Genomic DNA, 20,706 nt, shown 5'->3' on the forward strand with positions numbered 1-20,706 from the left:
TTGACCTGCGCAGATATTACACAGCTACTGTTGACTGTGGTGACGCTCTGTGCGCACAGGGATGTTTTACCAGAAGGGCCCCTCCCACCTCTGAGGATGATTCATAAAGCCACCCACACTTACTACAATATGTTTCCCTCTCCAGGATTCAGGAAAAACATGATTGTGAGGTTTTAATGGCTGCTGATTGCAAAATCTATCATCACTCTATCACTCAGAGAAGGTATTATATATATATATAATATAAAGGAAAAATCTCTTGGTGATATTTTGCGTACATAAATAATAAAAAAAATAAAAAGAGAAATAGCTGAAAGATTATTTCTTGTATTTCTTGCACCTTACAATAAACAATCCATGTATTATTTCTTACAACCATGAGATCCCTTTGTCCGTCAGACAACAAGCATCCTGTCTGCACAGCTCCGCCACCACGTGGACGCTCCTGTTAATTACAAAAATGATCAAATGAAGCCAAAATCATATTCACTGAAAAATAGTCTTGCCATGCATTGTGTCCATGTTGATAGACTAATGTGCAAACACTGGATACTCTAGTATTTAAAAAGGCCCATTCCACTTGAACGTGTTTGCATGCTTATTTTACAGTACAGATAAACAGTGTTACACAGGAATAACAAATGCATCACATGTGATAGAGTAGAGGCTAAAAGCTTTGTATAAACGCAGTCCATTTGCAGCTGCCAGCCCTGTTTAGGCTCATAATTCCGGTAAAATGTGAACCACTTAACTCTCTAACTTCACAAACTGAAGAATGTCACTGATCCAAGAGGATTGAGAGGGCGGCGGTTTGGTGGTGACTAAAAAATTGTGTGTGAGCAATAATGGATGTTTGTCTCCATGTGTCAACCCTGTGATGAACTGCCAACTTGTCCAGGGTGTGCCCAGTTGATCTTTTTGCCAACTCAAATTGTTGTTTCAGTACTTGGAAAACAATCAAACCCATCTAATATCCAAAACCTTGTTATCCTTTGCAGACACAATCCCTGCACCATACTATAGTCTACCACAAGGTCGACAAACTTTAATATTATTGGACTGTGAGGGAAGGAGAACATGCAGACTCTACACAGGCAGATATATGGGCAGCATGCTATACAGTGAAACCAATAAATACACTGGAGGACAAAAATAGAGTACATATAGATTTTATTTACGCAGGAAGGGAAAAAATGTACAAACAGTGAGATTGATCGGCATGGTGCACTGACACGTCTGGATTAATTGTCAGGTGTTGACTTGGGGCTGTAGTCAATAAGCCCCTTGTCGAGGGTGGGTCTCTGAAACCAGGGCCCGTCTCCCTTCTGCCTCATGTGTCGACGCACCTCCAGCTGTGTCAGTCTGTGGGCGAGAAACAGGCAGCAAATTAATGAGATCAGTTCCACAGCTATGCCACGGATAAAACTTCCTTCAGTTGCATGCAAAGTAGACCTGTGAAGGATCGGCTGACAAACAACAATTCTTTCAACGGCATCAAATCAGTTGTGTTGAGGCAGAGATATTATCTGACTGAATCAAACTTGCACAGGAAACACTCACCTTGTGTCTGCCTTTTCTTTCTCAATCTGGATTGCAGCCATCATTTTTTCATAATCCTTCACTGGGGAATCGTAGACGTTACGTGCGATCCACCTGGTGATGGGGTGCTGCAACGACACCAGAGAGAAATGTATTTTAATCTAAATAAACAAATTCTGTTAAATGCAGGAATTAAAGGGTTGAACAATTACTGAGAATATATTAGATTTAATCATTTTGCAGGGAGAAAAGTCAGGCACCTTTGTCAAATATCCATGAGGGGTGAAGGAATTTCTTTTTACCAATCCACCCAAGTATTGTGATTCTTTTTTCATAATACTTTTTGATAAGCATATTATCCCAGTACTAATATCCATAATTATAGAACTCTGTTAGGTCCAAATACACTTAAAAAAACAGTGGCCTGAATATTTCAGATACAATTTACATACGACACTCAAGGCAAACACAGGTGGTTTAACGCTTTGCACGCTTTGTGATGGTAAGGGTGATTATGGTATGCACATAACTGTGATGACCAGCTGCAAATTGAACGCATGCCTGAGCTCATCCTTCCCTGAATCAGGGTTTAGATCAGTAGCACACAAAATATCTAAAAGAATAAATAAGACGAGATGCCAGCTACATACCTTGTAGTACTCCCAGTGCTCAGGTTCATAGTCCTCAGGAGTTTCAACCAGCTCTGCCTCACCTTCACAACACAATCACACTCAAGTTCAATTCAAAGTAACACGTATAACTTCTTTTCATTTACTCAAATAAAGCACTAAAACACAGATGTGGACATATGCTTAATACTTACCAACAAAGACATTCACACAGGTGACAAAGACCGCCACAGGAACGCCAGTTAGCAGGACATAATATTGCTGAGGAACAAAATGAGAAGACAAAATGAAATACTGAAAGTTTTTTTCTGATTAGAACATCTTAAGTTGTAAAAATGTAAATATGAATATGACATATAAGAGTGATAATGTGCATGTTACTTACTAAGCAGATTCAATAAATAAATTCCTACAGTTAGAAACAGCGATGTACAGAGCTTAAGGAACTTTAAAGATTGTCATTGAGGTTGAACCTGAGTAACATCACATAATTTTAGTCTTGGCTATTGACACACAGCTGTTTATAAAGCCTGACTGCTGCTGGCATCGACTTTTTTGATCTAAATCTTGGCTCGGACAACCTTTTAATTTTATTACGATCATGGGCAACAAATGTGATGATGGTGTTACAGCACTCACCAATAGGTGCAGAAATCTCCTGTCATAGTAGTCAGAGGGTTTGATGACAAACAATTTCTTTCCATGACCCCAACGAACGGCCACTGCAAGAACAAGGCAAGGGATACTGTTGTGAGCATGTTAAAGTTAGACGCTTTATTGACATAGTATCAAAAATCTAGGTGATATATTTAATACAGGAGTAGACAGACTGGACTTTTGATTTTTGTGATAATGTCATGTCGATTCAATGTTTCTTTAATTTTAAAAGTTGAGGGCAATGATCTAAACTGTACTATATGTATAATTATATGAGGGATAGGCAATATGAATAAAAATCATTATTAGGATTGTTGTAATGGATATTTCTATCTTTAGGTTACACAAGGTCACGTGTGGTCCTCGAGGTCCTCTGCAGTATTAATTGTTTGGCTTTGGTTGAGAACAGTAGGTGCCAGTTTATCTCAACTCTGTGGTGACCAGGGTGGAAGAGACCTATTGTTGCCTTCCTAGACATAATAGATAGCTTGCCGTTGACCTTTCTTTAACATAAACAGACAACAATGTCTCCAGACTATATGCTGACAATAACACCTGCATGAGTAAAAATATTCTCTATTCTCTCAGTATTTGTGGTGTTATCTTGGGGTTTAAAGTCGATCCACCAGGATGAGTTCGGCAGAATGTGAGACCAACTCAGGCACTTCTGATGAACTTTGAGAGTGTCTCTAATTCTCCTTGGCTAAGCGTCAATAAATATTACAGCATAAGACATCAGAGGCTCCTGATCACTTTCTTTGACTTCAGCAGTCAGTATCACAGATATCACATATTTACCAAACAGACTTACCAAATCATGTGGCAAAGAGTTTAATGTGCATCCAACTGAGTCAAATGGACTTCAATAAAATCTTACATATAGTACACGTGTAAGACGTATAATAATATTGAAGTATTCAAAATCAGAAGAAGTGAGACTGATAAATTGTCATTCAAACGCCATAAAACAACTACTACGCCCGGTGCCTTCGTGATAAATATCGCTCTCATGAATGTTTACAGTTTAAAGTGTGCAGTTTAAACGTGTCGTTAGCTCACAAAGAAGAGTAACTGTAACTGTAACTGTAACGTGATAAAATACTCCTGTACTTCGTGTTGACAGCAGGACAAACGTTACCGACCGGCTAATGTTAGCACGCTAACAAGCCTCGGCGCAAGGTCACAACAAGAGACGGCGCCTTCAGGGTCAAACCTGCCGCTCTTTGACCGCTCAGGGTGTCTCTCACCTTTATCTGTCCGCGGGATTGTCCGGCTGAGCAGATTCGCCGCGTTATTCCCAGATTTCAGAGGACTCAGTCTGGCTGCAAAGGCAGCGGCAGACCTGAGAACACTCATCCCCACCATCGCTACTGTGGGACGACGCGTCAACAACGCGGTCTCTGATTGGTGGATGAAGGCGTGAAGCGGAAATCGCCATATTTGATAAGGGCGGATGTTTCTACCATAGACATATATACATGTACACATATATATACATGTATATACATGTATATATATGTATATATGTCTATGGTTTCTACAGTGTTAAGGAAATAACACCTAGAGGGAAATTCTTTATGGATATTGATTGGCATAAAGCCTTTTAAATGGTGTATCACAAATAAAATCAGAGGATTACATTTTAAAATACTACATAACATATAAACATCTGAAGCATATATATCAAAATTCCTTGACATGTACCTTTTGTAAAACTAGCTCCTTTATTTCATGGTTGCCCATACAGTAGCACATTTTGGAAAGAAATGAGAACTATATACTGTGTAAAACAAAACATAAAATCAGCATTGAGTGAAAAAAACAAACATTATTACTTATTTTGAATACAAAGAAAGGAAACTATGTATTATTGTCAACCTCTATATTTTATAGATAGATACAAAAGTAGAAGAGGCCAAAAACAAAACAAAAACAAAACAAACAAAAAACACAATAAACAGACAGAAATTAAATAGACAGAAGCATCTATAACTACACAATAACCACGAAACACACAGACAGACAGACAGACAAGTACTGAGGATATAAAGTTTTTTAAGGAAATTTCACATCCATAAATGTAAATTTCAAGATTTATCACCATCATTTAAGCTATTTTTGATTGAAGTTGATTAGTCTCTTAAGTTAATTACTTATAAATATTCATGCAGATATTTTCAACCAGTAACCTGTCGCAACAGTTATTTTTTATTTTTTTAGTTACTTTATCTATACGTAAGATTACAAAGTCTGTCACTATCTAAGTTTTATTTCTGCTTTTTTGTTTTCATGCTTTTTCTTTTTGATCCTTATTATACTATCATGTAACTACGCCGATGCTATCTATTGTACAATATGAACTAGTATGACTGAATTTGTTTTTTTTGTTCTCTCAATAAAGTTTGGAGAGAAAAAAATCGATGAGGGCGGATACGTGAATTCTTGTCCTTGTTTAATTGTGTTATTTTCTGGGTACATTACATGAAGCTATAGGATAAATATATGTGGAAAAAAAACGAATTAAAAAATTAAAATAAATATATTTGGTGTGGTGGTGTAGAAAAATGCATGACGGGTAATGTGGGATGGGTTTACAGCAAAGATGGCGGCGTCCTCGTCAGCAGGACGCGTTTTGACTCTTTGCAAACATTTTCAAAACGTCTTCAAGATTTCTGCTGCGAGGAGTCCTGCGCACTGTGCTGCCAGCCTAACCAAACACCTGCCTCAGATTCACAGGTGAGAAGCTCTGCAGTGTGTGTGTGACACATGACATATGAGAGACCTGTCACACACACACACACACACACACACACACACACACACACACTGGCTCTGCTCCTCATTGACGGTGTGTGTGTTCAACCACAATGTTTGCAGGTACAGGCTGCCAACACGGTGGATACACTTATACATGTTATATTTGCTGAATTGAACTCCCTAGAGAATGAATCTGACAGTATATTTCAAATATGTCCAGGTTTTGAATTTCCATCCATGTAACACAATTGTAGAATTTGGTTTAGCACATATTTTTTTGCAGTGGTTGTTGTCTCTTGTGATTGTATGACCCATGTAAGGCAAGTTTATTTGTATAGCACCATTCGTACACAAGGCAATTCATAGTGCTTTACAGAGGCAAGGAAAAAACATTGGACATTAAGGCAAGCAATGGAAATAAAAATTAAAATGAAATGAGAAAAGAAAATGAAATCAATAAAACTATTTAAAACATTAAACGAATCACAGGATTATGATTCCTCTTGACTTTTTGGCTGTTTGCCTTGTGTAATGTTTTATCTTCCAAACCAAGAAACACTAGAATCAGTTTCTGGGTCAGAAAGGAAAGAGGAGACGTATAATGCACTTCTTCATTTTTAGGAAAGAAGGAATAAATGAAGAAGAAGAAGAAATAAATTCAACCCAAGAGGTGTAATCTTTGGGACATAGCATGTGATTTGTCATTTATTTATTTTCAATAGGGAGAAGTCTCCACTTGCTGCCCTGTCTTTGTACAGTCCGCCCAGCTCTGTGGGTCAGTGTCGAGCCCTGCACACAACCATCAGCCGACGAGGGCTGGAAGAGTTCTTTGACTTACCTGAAAACTGGGGAGAGACCACCGTGAAGTCAGGTAAAACACTCAAGTATTATGTTGCTGCACAGATGTATCCATCAGGCATGCTCATAGCAGTTCACACTTATTTTATTTATTTTTTTGTAGCTGCACCATGGACTGCCAAACAACTGAGAACAAAAAGCAGTGAAGATTTACACAAACTCTGGTAAGCACTGTTCACTGATGTCACTGGTGCTTCATGCCGCTTAAACATTTCTCAGCTGTGTATAACGCTCTCATTCTGTCTCAGGTATGTGCTGTTGAAAGAAAAGAACATGCTGCTCACGATCGAGCAGGAAGCAAAAAGGCAAAGGGTTCAGATGCCGAGTCCAGAGAGATTAAAGAAGGTTGGTATGATGCTCAAGTCAAGTCTCAACCATTACTGCAGAAATCGTGAATTACATTTGACAGATCGACTCTGGCTCCCCCTTTGACACAGTGTGTACTTTCAATATTGTGTGTTTGTGTTAAGGAGTAGGAGACATGGCTCAGGTAAAAGGTAAATCTTGCTCTCTTCTCCTCCCCCCAGATTGACCGGTCGATGATCAGACTGGAGACAGTGGTAAAAGAGAGAGAAACTGCACTGCGTCTGCTGCAGACAGGACAGGAGAAAGGAAGACCAGGAGCCTGGAGGAAGAACCTATTTGGATATGTCTACTGGTGAGGGCAGAGCCAGCGTATACTTTGTCACACATAAATGCAGCACTCTTAATTCACAATATAAAGTTCCCTGTGACATTTAGGTGTACGTCTCCTCAGTTCAGATCACCATGTTTAGAGATTTGAGTCAAATCAATGTTTAAAGATTAAACCAAAAATACTTTAAGTAGACTTTTGGATCCTTGTCAGGTTTATTGGCACAAACCCTCAAACCTGGGCTTGATTTCAACAGAATTTGTTGGAAAAAGCTGATTTGAGGTCTAAATTTAGTTGTAGTACCTCTATGGAAATGAAATGTGGGAGGTGGCATCCCTCTTATACCATTGTTTTTTTTGTTGTTTTTTTATCCCCCCTCAGGTATCGATTCAAAGAGTACGCAATTCCTTGGTACATGAATACAAGATACAAGCGAAAGAAGTTCTACACACCGAAGTTTGTCCAACCACACATCAGGTAAGACACGATGCTCATACAATATTGTGCTGTTTTAGCAGATGTGATAGTTATGTACTCTTATAAAAATAAAAAAAATTCTCCCCCTTTCAGGCTCCGCATAGAGAAGCATCTTCGTGAGAAGGCCAGGAAAGCGAGGTTAGAGAAGCAAACTCTGTCCAAACTCAAGGAGAAGTTTCCTCAAATGAATGTTCCGGCATCCTGAAATTTACAGTTAAGATGTTTTTGACAGCTGTGAGCCGGTCATCTGTCCCGACACAAGGTCTCCATATTTTATCTGCTGAGTTGAGTAGTCTAAATCAGCTCATGTCAAGGTGGTCTGAAACTGTTGTTCTGTATAAAGTATATTTGTCCATCTGTTAATTGTCCAACTCCGCTACGTGACCTTGAAATGTTTTGTTTGCTGTTTTCATACTTAATAAAACATGCTTCTCACATCAAGTTCTCATGTTTTACTGGTTTGTATAATGAATATTTAAAGTTTAGAGATTGTTTGACTCTGGAGCACTTAAGAATGTGTTTATGCAACTTTTACCTAAATGTAAACCTGCTCCATTTCATCTTTATGCGCAAGAAACACACATTTATATTCCTCTTATACTTTCATCACAAACTCATTTAAAGAAATCATTTAACAAAAAAGGACTTTATTTTTAAAAGACCATGTGTAACCAATGACAAGCAAAGTGAAACTTAAATACAGATTTCAGTTGACACTCACACCGGTAAGCACAGGCGAGAACTGACAGGCCTTTGCCTACGATGAGCTTACTCACTACACAAAAGAGAGGCTTATGAACCAAAGGCGCCTTCACCCCAAACTGTAAGGTTGTTCTTCCAAAGACGCATCAACCAAATTTTACATTGTCAGTATTCTACAAAAACCTTTGACAACAAATCTCGTGTTTCCTAGATTCTGTTTTTCACCTGTATGATCATAAACTGGACTTTAGACCATGTTAGACGATGTCTAGAGTGGAGGAAAATGCGTGGACAATCAGTACCAAGATCAGGATTTTGTCAATTCCAGAAAAATACTTTTTGAAGGTTTCAACAAAACGCCAAAGATAGGACAACGGACTGACTACTATATAGACAAAAGGAACTGAAGTGATGCAGTTAACTTTGCAGATGTTTGTCTGGTTTTCATAATACACCCTTGACAGACAAACTCAATTTCTTTTTAAAAAAAACTAAACAAAATCATACAAAACAAGAGCGATCGTTTATGAGTGTTCCTGAGTCCAGGGTCAGAGGTGAACGACTCATGATGTTGAGTTTGTGGCAAAGACAGTGACGAGGGTTGTGATGTGATGGTGGTTTGGTGTCACAAATCAAGGGCACTTCCTGTCCACACACTGCTTTCCTCCCTCTTCGTACTCCTGTTTGGAGATCCACATCTGCTGGAAGGTTCCCTGGCAGACAGAGAAAACGTGTATAGTTTAAATATAACTGGGACAAAAACAAGAGAGGCAGGAATACACACACATAATAAAGAAAGCTGTTGACCAAAAGTGGATGTGTGAACATGAACGCACTTCTCCTACAAAAAATACAAAAAATTTGATTTTCCTTACTGAAAACAAAAATCCATCTACACAGTATACTACAGAAATATAATTAAAAATGTACTTTAAATCTTAAAATATGATAGCCACAGAGCTCCTGTGCAGACACTTTTGCCTGCCTAGTATGAAAAACATCAGCTAGTTGTAGCTTGAAACTTTTAACATTATTCTTATAGCAGTTTTAGTTACGTGTCCTTACAAGTGATGCCAGGATGGAGCCTCCTATCCAGGCACTGAACCGGCGCTCCACCGTAGTGTTGTTGGCTATCAGCTTCAGCCTCATGCTCTGCAAATCACAGACAAACATGTCAAACTCTGGCAGGAAACTGTTTTAAAACGTCACACCACATAAGAAATTATGCATAATTGAAGAGGAAGAAGTGGGATGAACTCACTGGAGGGGTTTTCTGGGAGAGTTCTCTGTTAAGTCGGTCTGTGAAGCCCTGAATGAGCGTGTTTCCTCCAGTCACGACCACACTGCCATACAGGCCCTGAAATACAAGTCAAAAGGTTTGGGTTTAGTTATTGCTCCTATCAATACACTGCCTCTTACCAAACTCATCAAGAACATTTTGAAACGCATATGTATTTCAGAGAATACCGAAATTGCCTCAACCAGCCTAGTCTACATTTACTTCACACTGTAATTTCCTGCATTTCGACATATTTGCTGACATCGCTCAGAGCAGTGTACAAAACCTGTTGCATTCAACTACCACTCTTGGACAGAAAGAAAAAAGAAAAGAAAACATTTTGTTTGAAGCTGGAGGTTAGTCTGAACGTCACATGATTCATCTACTTTACTAACGAGAAACAATGATATTTAACAGTAAAGAGCAACCCATCTTTACCTGTTCATTCCAATTAGGAAAAATCTTTTAAATGAATAAAACTTAAACTCAACAGAAAACATATATACGCACAAAAAAATATGTTCTCGATAATTACCGGTCGGATGTCAATGTCGCACATTCCCACGCTGGTCGTCACCACGTGGCCGACTCCCAACATGGTGTTTCCAGACAGGCCCTGAAGGGATCACAACAAACAAACGTTTTAAGAAAAAAACTCATTTGTACATAGAGTTATTCTGGCTGCTTTGTCGCCTCCATAATTAACCTAATTCTGCATTCTGAACATACATACCTTGGCATTCGAGGGGTCGAACAGCCCCTCTGGGATTTTCAGCCTCTCAGCCCCAAAGTCACAGTTGTAGCCGTTGGGCAGCTCATAGTGCACGGTGGGCATCTGTGCAGCAACCCTGATGAGAGATAAGAGGGTTGCCTGTTAGTTTGTTCTGACATTTTTACATAAGACGCTGAGGGTTAAAAACTATGACAGGCTGATAAAACTGGTGGATATCGTTTCATAAACTGAAAACAATGTGTGGGGGGGGGGCCTTTAGCTCATGTCTACGTTATGGACATGTATTAGGTTAGCTCTTACTGTTCATCATATGGCGAGTCTGACACCTGCAGTACAGATGCCTGGAAATCCTGGATCACGCACTGCAAACATAAAGAAAAGACACATAATCAATAAAACACAAAACACAACAACCAAAGCATACCAGGAGTCCAGAGGTTTACTGCTTACATTGCACATGTAGTTGTGCCATGAGCGGGTGACTTGAGGTAGTTTCTCCTTTTTCTTCCAGCTGGCTGGAGATCCCTCCCGCACTCCATCCTGTAACAACAATATATTATATATTTATATATGATATATGCAGCTGCCTTTCACCCAGACAGCCCTAAGAGGTTTAACTGGTTAAAACAGCAGGTTTGGCTGGAACAATAGACACCGTTCCACCTATAAAATGCTGAGATGAGATTCTTTAAAATGAGATCCTTTACTTACTCTTACCTTTGATGCAATCATGTATGGGGGGATTATTTCACAACTCAGTTCTTGAAAAAGCTCCCGACACTGCATGCTCATGAAGTCTCCGGCCAGAGGCGATTTGACGATTCCTGTCAGAGGGAATCGATAACGAATGACTCGAATGAACACAGTAAATCTCTATCGTGTTTATTATACAGGAACAATAATAGGAACTTGTAATAACTGAACATTTAAAAAGGAACAGCTGGCTTGATTGGCATGGCTGAGATGTAAGCTTCAACCAGCAGATGGCACCAGAAATCATAGGAGGATAAGCAGATGCATTAATGGCAGATTTTGGACCCCTCCCTGGTTTATATGTAGACCAAGTAGATTGTCAGCTTATGATAAATGATTTATGATATCTGGTTACCTTGTTGCAGGACATAGCCGTCGTGCACTGGAATTGCTGTGGTGTGTGTGGCTCCGCTGTCCAGGACCAGGCCTGTAGACCGCCCGTTGGCAAAGCTAAGATACTCAGTCAAGGATGTGAAATACCATTCGACATATAACAGATACAGTGTTAGTTCAGACTTTTCACGAGAAAAAAAAAGTAGTGTATCAAACAATAAAGGGGACATTTACATCAGGATGAGGTGAAATAGTAAAAGGATACGCAGACAGCACGGCAGACTTGCAGAGGAAGAAGGCGGGAATGTTGTAATGTTCAAACATCAGCTCTGTTAGTTTCTCTCGTTTCGCTCGCGTGTTCCACTGCAGACACAAAACGGAAAGTTTACAACAGCACAAACTACTACGTTTCTCCATGAGATGATGAGAACCAGCACAGCACAGATGGCGCCGTACAGACTCCGGCTCGTACCAAATGCTAACTCACCGATGCTTCTGACATGAGCACTGGATGCAAGCTGGGTTCAGACTTGAAGTGCATCTTGTAGGTGTGATCCAAAATGGCCTGGAAACTGTCCCAGTCTTCAACTGTCAATGGGGCAGAAGAAAAAAAACAGGCACCACTTGTTAAATGTGAGAGGCAAAGGGCAGCTAATTATCTGTGCTTAACTTTCGTGTTAAGATTAATTCAAATTTCTTCTAGTTTAGAGAAATAGCACATAGCAGCTATGTTCTCATGGCATTTCTTTACTTTATTTGTGGCTACAGGCCTACAAAAAAAAAGAAAAAAATGAAAAATCTTTCATCATCATCATTGCTGGGTCAGATTGTGGAGAAAATAGAACAATGATTAGCTTTTTTAGATAATAATTTGAGCACCAGGCACCGATGTTCCAGGTCAGCCCTCTGAGGGAGCGCGTGGTCCCACGATACTGTTCTGCTGCAATTACGATCGGTGTCACGCTCGTCTCTAAATAGCCTCACAGCCAAACTTTATTGGACCAGATTCTGATGAGCATCATCAGCTAGGTCAGTGCACCGGAACGCTTATTTCATATCCGTTGTCACTGATATTCCTGAGGTGACAGAAACTAAACACACGTGCAAAAAAGTAGAAATCGTAGCAGAGATTTTTAGCTCATCTTTAAATGTTTTGGATATGTCGTTGTAAATTTACGTGATTTAAAGTTTACTTTAAAGCCTCACTGTGGACTCGGGGGAAACTTTTACTATTTCGTTTGACATTTTATAGACAAATAAATTGTTACGGCCGCCACCGTTTCTTTCGATTAATCAAAAGAATAAAAAGATTAGCCAATAAAGAAAAAACGTCCGTTGAAGTTGAAGTTAAATAACATTGAACAGATGTAAAAACATGACAGAAAATGGCAGAAAGACGATTTAAGGACAGCTGAGCTTAAAACTGCTTTAGGCCAATCAAAAATCCAGCAGTGATTTATTTTTAGAACAACTCCAGTTTAGCACCAAGGACAGCTCAGGACATGTGACACACATCTGGCTTTGGATGATGTTCGACACATCCTCAAGATAAGAACCGGTGATGATGGGAAAATGTGATCGCCGTCAGGCTGACGTGGTGACAAACCCTAGACAGAGGGCGGTTTGTCTCATCCATTCCATGCCATCAAGAGGACACTAGATGGTCTTCAAATAAACTCATTAATATTTATGATGAACAGCCGTATTCTATACGTCAGTCAGGGCTGTGACCAATTCATCTACAAAGTCAGACTGTCAGACCAAAATAGTCTAATTATGGATATGGATCAAGCAGTCAGGATCATAAATATTCATTGTCGAGTTTACGTCACAGACGATGACTGTGAGGACAGGGTCACACAACCTATTTGTGTTCACATGGGTTATAAATTCTAATAATTGTCAACATCGCTCAGCAACAGTAGAAAATCTAGATTATGAATCAAACCGTTAAAAAATAAACTGTTCTCTGGATTTTGATACATAAAACAACAGTGAGTCAACACTCACTCATGCCATTCTTGAGCGGAGACATGACCTCCATGTTCTCCCTGGGTACCCTCAGCTGGTTGGTATCAATATAGTAGGTGGTGCCACTCTGTTTGCCCTTGTCGCCATCTGTCTCCATCGGTGTGCTGCCATCCTCTCGGTCAAGGGTCACACCTATCACTGTGGGGAAGTCCGCCTGAGCCAAACAAAAAAACGAAACAAAACAATAAGATCAACACCATCCCAAACTTATGAACACACTTCTCATTTATGTGAAACTGAAGGTGAAGCAATGGCCTTCTGACTTTTAAACAAAGAAAGAAAAACTACGACTGTTTTGAAATGTTCAAAAGCACCTGATTTCATTGTGCAATGATTTGTACTGACTAATTCATCTTGCAAAAACAATGTCTGCACAAGCTGTACCTAAGGGTAACGTCAGTTTATTTTAAATTGGAAAAGCACAGATGTTACTCCTTTGTATTCAAGGACCCAAGTAAGTTAACAGTGTAAGTAAATGGCAGTGAGCTAGCCAGCATGCAGTATTCCAGGAAACTGAAACTGATCCAGCTCGAATGATATTCAGTCACTGATTTCATTATTTACAGCTTTTTCCTGCTGTGACACGTCACAATATTTTCTGTGGAAAAGGCCTATTACAGCAGGTTTGGATCAAACCAGATAACATCATTAAATATTACACTAAGAGCTGAAACGATTAGTCACTAATCACTTAGTCTATCAACAGAAAATCAACTACAACTACTACTGTTACTTGAGTAATCATTAAAATCCAAAACTGCCAGAAAATGCACTGGTTCTCACGACTCAAATGTTAATATTAGTGGACTTTTATAGGATAAAAGATAACTTACTCTCACTGCAGATGACCAGAGCACATAACACTAATATCTGCATTACATATATTATTGAAAGTATGACCAATCAGTGTCCATCTCCGATACTTCCCATATCAAACTGATATTTACACAATCAAGATCTCCACAGATAAATCAAAACCAGCCAAGTACTCCAGAATGATCTGAACTCAATTTATGCCGCCTGTCTCCAGGGTGACAGTCCTCATTTCTTGACATTGACGTTGCCCCAGAGAGAAGATGAATATGACAGAAGAAGAAAAGACACATAGTTAATCAGGTCATGAGTGATCCGCTACCTTGGGACAGTCTTCTCCTGCGTAGCCAGCTCGTACAGAGTATGAGCCGATGTCGAACACCAAAGCTCCCACCTCATCTGGAGAAACAAGAGAAAGGCTGTGAATTTGATTTTAATTGTAAATTTAACAATCATTTTCACATTGTGTGAGGGGTCAATACTGTTTGCATCCTAAAATGTATAGACCTCAAGCCTCTAAACTGAGCCGGCATTTTACTTTTCGCAAGAGTAAAAAGTAATATTCCCATTCCCACCCTGTGCACCATCACGCAGGATGTAAACTATAAGCATATTAGATATTTACACACTGTAAACATCCCCATCCTGCTGATGTATTGGCTGACGTCAGTCTGATATTCTGTTATCATTCTGAATCAAATTATATGTTAAGCTGTCAACTATTACCTTTATCTGCAACTATTCTTACAATAAATGAAGTGTTCACAATATTTTTTTGATTGATGATTTGTATATTTTCTGGTCTCTTTAGTCCTCTATGGCTGTGAACTGAATATCTTTTGGTTGTAGGTAAAACAAGACATTTGCAGACGTCACCTGGAGCTTTGGGAGAGACTACTGATCAACATTTTTCACTCTCATCTCACATTTTATGGACCAAGAGTCTAAACGATTAAACAAGAAAATGATGAACAGATGAGTCGACATCAGTCAAAATAACTGATAGTTGCAGCCATATTCCTCAGGCCACGGGGCACCGGCATTTTTGCGATCTCTCCTAAGAGTACGCTACTTTCCCGAAATGACAAGCCAAGAACAGGATGAAATGGTCATGCCCTTTTGTACAGACAAAGGTTCAATAAAGATGTGTGTTTTGCAGATTGTATGTGTACCCATCAGTCATGTAGGTGTTAGTTTACACCAGTTAAAGCTTATCCGAATAAAAACAAAAGTAAATGGTACATGCCGGAAAAATCTGTCAGAGTAGATTAAACAACAAAGAGAATTATGAATTTACAATATAAAATACAAACATTTTTTCAGATGCCAAAGCTACAGAACGATCTATTACAGACCCCTCAGCTAATTGATAAAATGACACATGAACACACCGTCTGCCTTCAGGAAACTAAAACATGTGGTGTGAAGGTGCAAATAAAGTCATTTCAACCAAAACAGGCTGTTTTTGCTAAACTGAGTACATTACAATGTTATGATATAATAATAAAGCTACTTCATGCTTCTCAAAGATGCTTTTTCCTGAGTGAAACTGACACAAACATGAAGGGTATGGTTATCCAGGAGCATTTAATAAAGAAGAGACACGTCAGTGAAGCTCCCTCTTAGATATGTTCATGTCAACAGAGAGGCAAACAATGCAGCAAAGTTAACCAACATAAGACTCCCTGCTGAAGCTCTGTGGAAGCTGTTTTTAACGTAACACAAACACAACGCGATGTGTTCATGAGCTCGTCAAGCCCACTTTCATTCATTTCCTAGCTCGCTAGCTCGGCAGTACCGGGGTTGGTTTACATAAATAATCTACGCTTAAACCACAGCACGACGCATTTAAAGTGTTGCTAAGTTCATATATTAATAAACGCGCGGTGATAATAGATGCTAACAAGACATAGCTTTGGTCTATAGCGAGGACGTTAGCAGAGCTAGCCTAGCTCGCTAACTACAAAGCTAGCTGAAGCTACAGACCGGGACAACGTGGACAACGGTTCAGTTTTATTTCCTCCCACTCACCGCCTCCATACACTCCGCCACTCATCGTCTAAAATATCTCAACGGCGACCTTCTTGATTTAAAAAAAAAAAAGTTATTATAGCAGAATAAGAAACCGCTAAACGGTCAATCACAACAAAGGAAGAGTGTTAGCATGGATCCAACAAAGCAGGCGCCACACTGCGGACAGGCAGCCGACCAATCACAGCGCAGCACTTCCGCTTCAACCGTGTGACGTAAACAGCGAGAGCCTGCGGAGCTTCACGCAACCTGAGTGGACGTGGCCCTGCCTGCCTGTGAACCTCATATCAACGTGAGTAAAACCGATCAGAAGTAGCATGAAGTTACTTGTAAACATTAAAAAAAACTAACGTGCCGGTGGCGTAAGTGCACGCTCTATAACAGCACGCGGGTGTTAGCGGCTGTAGACTGCAGGACCTTGAAGTCACGGTCGATGAGACTCAACAAGGCGACCGTGTCACGTCATGCTGCACAATACTGACTTATTGACGTGGAGAATTTGCATTGCTTTTGGTTTACATTCAGCGACACTTGCGTGTTAGTTGTTTTTATTGTGTAATGTTTCATAAAAAAATAATTTAAAAAAAGCTAAAGTTACGACCACCTCGTGGTTGTCCAAAGCTGAACTCATTGCGCAAGCGCACAGGACAGGTACGCCTAAAGTTTGAGAAGAGCCATGGTTATATAACTCATCATAGACTATTGTGAATGAAACGTATATAGCTGCATGTTATTATTTATAACGAGTTACAGTCCTGACCTATGCATCATATTTAACTGTGGCTTCTGTGTCATTGACCTAATGTCTTTTTAATAGCTGCCATTTTCACGATTGGTTTATTATATATCATAAAATAGAGGAAATTACATTTTCCCACCAGTAGTACAAAACCCAGCAGGATCCAGTGTAATATCAAAGAGACTAAGAAAAGCAGATATTTTTGGTCTATTTTAAAAAAATAAAATTATAAAGAGATAATCCAAAATCGTTGCAGATTAGTCTTGTGTCATCAACTAAATGAGTTAATTGACTAGTTGTTTCAGTCTAAATAGCAATTTCTTACAGTATAATTACTTTATGTATTCATAGAGAAGAAGTTATAACAACAGCTCATATTTTTATACCAGCATTCTCTGGTCAACACCTGTTGACTGCCCTCATTCCCTGCAGGACATGTATCCTGTGTTATACAACGCAGCTGATGCAACTTTTTGGAGTTATTTATTAATCTTGAAATTGAAAGATCATTCTCGACTTTGGAAAGTGCAGTTAACAGAACTGGAGCTGAAATAATTACCGGTAGTTGATTGACATTAAATTAATAAACCATCATTTTGATCATCAAAATTTTAAGAACTATTTTGTGGTTCAGACTTGTCAATTGTAAGGATTTGCTGCTTTATATTATTGTAATTCTCAGACATTTAAATAATGTTATTAAAAGATTTGAAGATGTCTCTTTGAACTGGCAGTGTTAGACAGACAAGCTCGTGTCATCCTTTTGGCTAGATTGCTAGATAGAAATGTTCTCCAAACGTTTTTAAACTTGTGAAATTAATTTTTAACTTGGTTTTTATTCCAGCACCCATGCAGCGCTGCCTGACTCTGACCCTTGCCCAGCACAGCAGGCTCTTCTTGAGAAGTAAACTTGCAACTGTCCGCTGTCAACAGTCAGCAGCCATGTCAGGTCTCCTCATCAATCAGCCCAAATATTCCTGGCTTAAAGAGCTGGGCCTATCTGAGGACAACCCTGGTGTTTACAACGGGAGCTGGGGAGGCAGTGGGGAGGTCATCACTTCATATTGCCCTGCCAACAATGAGCCAATTGCAAGAGTAACCCAGGCAACTTTGGCAGAGTATGAAGAAACTGTCCAGAAGACGAAAGAAGCCTGGAAGACGTGGGCCGATATTCCAGCTCCCAAAAGAGGGGAAATTGTGAGGCAGATCGGAGATGCACTTAGAAAGAAGATTAAAGTTCTTGGGAGCCTGGTCTCTCTGGAAATGGGCAAGATCTATGTTGAGGGAGTGGGAGAGGTTCAGGAGTACGTTGATGTCTGTGATTATGCTGTTGGTCTGTCCAGAATGATTGGTGGACCCATTCTGCCTTCAGAAAGACCAGGCCACGCCCTGCTCGAACAGTGGAATCCAGTTGGTCTCGTGGGCATCATCACTGCCTTTAACTTCCCAGTGGCTGTCTATGGTTGGAACAATGCCATCGCTCTGACCTGCGGCAACGTCTGCCTCTGGAAAGGAGCTCCGACCACACCTCTCACAAGCGTTGCAGTCACCAAGATCGTGGCGGAGGTGCTGGAGGCAAACAACCTGCCCGGTGCTATCTGTTCCATGACCTGCGGAGGTGCCGATATCGGCACAGCCATGGCAAAGGATGAGCGCGTTGATCTGGTGTCGTTCACTGGCAGCACCCACGTCGGCAAGATGGTGGCAATGATGGTGCAGGAAAGATTCGGCCGTAAACTGCTGGAGCTTGGTGGAAACAATGCTATCATTGTGTTTGAGGATGCTGACCTGAATCTTGTGGTGCCCTCTGCTGTCTTTGCATCTGTGGGGACCGCCGGCCAGCGCTGCACCACAACCAGGAGGCTGATGCTGCACGAGAGTGTTCACGACACAGTGGTTGAGAGGATCGCCAAGGCCTACAAACAAGTCCGCATTGGGGACCCCTGGGATCCCAGCACCCTGTATGGGCCTCTGCACACAAAACAAGCTGTGGACCAGTATCTGGCTGCTATTGAGCAGGCCAAGCAGCAAGGTGGCACTCTCGTCTGTGGAGGAAAGGTGATGGACCGCCCTGGAAACTACGTGGAGCCCACCATCATCACAGGGCTAGCTCATGACGCTCCCATTGTCCACACAGAAACCTTCGTTCCCATACTGTACGTCCTCAAGTTCAAGACAGAAGACGAGGCATTTGCCTGGAACAACGAGGTCCAGCAGGGCCTGTCCAGCAGCATCTTCACCAAAGATATGGGACGGGTTTTCCGCTGGCTGGGGCCCAAAGGATCCGACTGCGGCATTGTGAATGTCAACATTCCTACAAGCGGAGCTGAGATCGGCGGAGCCTTTGGTGGAGAGAAACACACAGGAGGTGGAAGAGAGTCCGGCAGCGACTCATGGAAGCAGTACATGAGGCGTTCGACCTGCACAATAAACTACAGCAAGGATCTTCCTCTGGCCCAGGGAATCAAGTTTGAGTGAAGCCTTGAGGCAGTTTGTTGTATACACGTTCAATGAGCCCAAAAGGACAACACTAAATGGTTTAGTGGCAGAGTGTTGCCTAGCAATCGCAAGTCATTTGTCATTTTTGCATTCAGAAAGGTCAGAAATTTGACAAAATTTAGTATAACTTTGCATCAGTTTCATTTTTCCTGTATCAAGTCTGTCTACGGTTGTTGGCATTAGTTATTAATCCTAGTTTTGAAAACAGTTTGAAAATAGTTTTGTGTGAAAGGTCAAATAACGGGTGTGCACTTTTACATAAGCACTTAGAAAGGTGACTTTGAACAGATGCTTTATACTGTATAAAAAATAAAATTTGCCTTTATTTTGAAAATAAAACTGGAGTGGACATTATTCACGTGTAGATGAAATCATTGTAGTGCAAATAACATTTCACCACAGATTGCTTAAAGTCTTTCAAGGTAAAAAGAAGGTAGCCATTAAAACGACAACTGTTTACACCTTTTTTACAGCATTAATGTACTCTACTTTGCATCTAGAGCACCCTTTATGAAATAGTCACACTGCAATTTTCAATCACAATAAAATAAAACAATAAATAAAAGGCTTTATGTTGACATGTGGACTTGGCCTGCCTGTTCTTTGTAAATCTTTATAGAGGGTTATAAAAAGCAACACTAGTCCCTAAAGACGAGACATGAACTTAAGCAGAGTCAGGCATGCCAGCTGTTTAATTGCAGCTTGGTCATTTTTATGATCCTTAGTTTTCCCATGTGTCACTTAAGTATCAAAATCCATTGGTTGAAGTAAACAAAAATGATACTTGAAGTCCTCAGTTTGCTCGTCTTGTCAAAGCAAAGACTTAATTGTAACTCTGTCCTATTTTTCCGATTTCAATCAGTTACATTCTGCAGGGAGCGACAAAGAGCCCCATTGTATTGTGTGTTATTTGGTAATTGAAGTGTTATGCACACTGTAATGAACCATGCAGGCTACATTTTTTTTCTGAAGAATTCAAAAGACAATAAAACATTTATTGAATTTGAGCTAATTTACAACATATTTTAGTGTTGTCAAAGTAACTGTTAATCCTCCAAAGCTCGTCCTGGTGATGGATCAGGATCATGTAATGATTTTAGATAACGGGTAAGAAACAGTCATGCAGGCCTCTGCTATGCTCTACTGTATTCAAGTGTCCCAGTGAGTCATAATGGCATGACAATGAGCCAGCATGCAGCTAAATGGAATTCAACCATCATTGATTTTACTGTTTACACCTGT

General features: G+C 40.2%; 4 protein-coding genes across 5 annotated transcripts; 2 read left to right on the forward strand and 2 right to left on the reverse strand.

Annotated features, from left to right (window-relative positions):
* Positions 1–1,153: 1,153 nt before the first annotated feature.
* On the reverse strand, positions 1,154–4,191 carry ndufb5 (NADH:ubiquinone oxidoreductase subunit B5). The gene is made up of 6 exons (XM_019258907.2): positions 4,073–4,191; positions 2,808–2,890; positions 2,363–2,429; positions 2,190–2,251; positions 1,561–1,667; positions 1,154–1,362 (listed from the first exon to the last, which is right to left on the reverse strand). Exons 1-6 carry the CDS (start codon positions 4,188–4,190, stop codon positions 1,242–1,244), a joined length of 558 nt encoding a protein of 185 aa, XP_019114452.1. The 5' UTR covers position 4,191; the 3' UTR covers positions 1,154–1,241.
* Positions 4,192–5,389: 1,198 nt separating this feature from the next.
* On the forward strand, positions 5,390–7,992 carry mrpl47 (mitochondrial ribosomal protein L47). Its single transcript, XM_019258908.2, has 7 exons — positions 5,390–5,561; positions 6,305–6,453; positions 6,544–6,604; positions 6,689–6,785; positions 6,968–7,098; positions 7,456–7,551; positions 7,645–7,992. Exons 1-7 carry the CDS (start codon positions 5,404–5,406, stop codon positions 7,754–7,756), a joined length of 804 nt encoding a protein of 267 aa, XP_019114453.2. The 5' UTR covers positions 5,390–5,403; the 3' UTR covers positions 7,757–7,992.
* A 186-nt stretch (positions 7,993–8,178) lies between these two features.
* On the reverse strand, positions 8,179–16,359 carry actl6a (actin-like 6A). 2 transcript variants are annotated; one of them, XM_019258963.2, is made up of 14 exons: positions 16,227–16,359; positions 14,518–14,594; positions 13,362–13,536; positions 11,839–11,939; positions 11,617–11,714; positions 11,374–11,468; positions 10,983–11,089; positions 10,716–10,805; positions 10,566–10,627; positions 10,266–10,380; positions 10,068–10,148; positions 9,515–9,610; positions 9,319–9,405; positions 8,179–8,966 (listed from the first exon to the last, which is right to left on the reverse strand). In XM_019258963.2, exons 1-14 carry the CDS (start codon positions 16,249–16,251, stop codon positions 8,886–8,888), a joined length of 1,290 nt encoding a protein of 429 aa, XP_019114508.1. In that variant the 5' UTR covers positions 16,252–16,359; the 3' UTR covers positions 8,179–8,885. The 2 variants fall into 2 exon arrangements, with proteins under 2 accessions (XP_019114508.1, XP_027145937.1); XM_027290136.1 differs by having other exon boundaries at positions 10,977–11,089.
* Positions 16,360–16,388: 29 nt separating this feature from the next.
* On the forward strand, positions 16,389–19,818 carry aldh7a1 (aldehyde dehydrogenase 7 family, member A1). Its single transcript, XM_010747045.3, has 2 exons — positions 16,389–16,518; positions 17,810–19,818. The coding sequence occupies exon 2, from the start codon at positions 17,815–17,817 to the stop codon at positions 19,441–19,443; it is 1,629 nt and encodes a 542-aa protein (XP_010745347.3). The 5' UTR covers positions 16,389–16,518; positions 17,810–17,814; the 3' UTR covers positions 19,444–19,818.
* The last annotated feature ends 888 nt before the right edge of the window (positions 19,819–20,706 follow it).

This window comes from Larimichthys crocea, chromosome XVII (genome assembly GCF_000972845.2).
Source record: "Larimichthys crocea isolate SSNF chromosome XVII, L_crocea_2.0, whole genome shotgun sequence".
NCBI classification, from domain to species: domain Eukaryota; kingdom Metazoa; phylum Chordata; class Actinopteri; family Sciaenidae; genus Larimichthys; species Larimichthys crocea.

What these genes read in the sequence shown, in the direction of transcription:
- ndufb5 (XM_019258907.2), bottom strand. Translation starts at nt 4,190, where the DNA reads ATGGTGGGGATGAGTGTTCTCAGGTCTGCCGCTGCCTTTGCAGCCAGA. An exon ending in AGCACTGGGAGTACTACAAG is followed by an intron (nt 1,668 to 2,189) that starts GTATGTAGCTGG and finishes GTGTCGTTGCAG; the next exon opens with CACCCCATCACCAGGTGGAT. An exon ending in AAAGAAAAGGCAGACACAAG is followed by an intron (nt 1,363 to 1,560) that starts GTGAGTGTTTCC and finishes TCTCGCCCACAG; the next exon opens with ACTGACACAGCTGGAGGTGC.
- mrpl47 (XM_019258908.2), top strand. Translation starts at nt 5,404, where the DNA reads ATGTGGGATGGGTTTACAGCAAAGATGGCGGCGTCCTCGTCAGCAGGA. An exon ending in CACCTGCCTCAGATTCACAG is followed by an intron (nt 5,562 to 6,304) that starts GTGAGAAGCTCT and finishes TATTTTCAATAG; the next exon opens with GGAGAAGTCTCCACTTGCTG. An exon ending in GTCCAGAGAGATTAAAGAAG is followed by an intron (nt 6,786 to 6,967) that starts GTTGGTATGATG and finishes TCCTCCCCCCAG; the next exon opens with ATTGACCGGTCGATGATCAG.
- actl6a (XM_027290136.1), bottom strand. Translation starts at nt 16,251, where the DNA reads ATGAGTGGCGGAGTGTATGGAGGCG. An exon ending in GGCACAACTACATGTGCAAT is followed by an intron (nt 10,628 to 10,715) that starts GTAAGCAGTAAA and finishes TTATGTTTGCAG; the next exon opens with TGCGTGATCCAGGATTTCCA. An exon ending in GACTCGCCATATGATGAACA is followed by an intron (nt 10,381 to 10,565) that starts GTAAGAGCTAAC and finishes ATCTCTCATCAG; the next exon opens with GGTTGCTGCACAGATGCCCA.
- aldh7a1 (XM_010747045.3), top strand. Translation starts at nt 17,815, where the DNA reads ATGCAGCGCTGCCTGACTCTGACCCTTGCCCAGCACAGCAGGCTCTTC.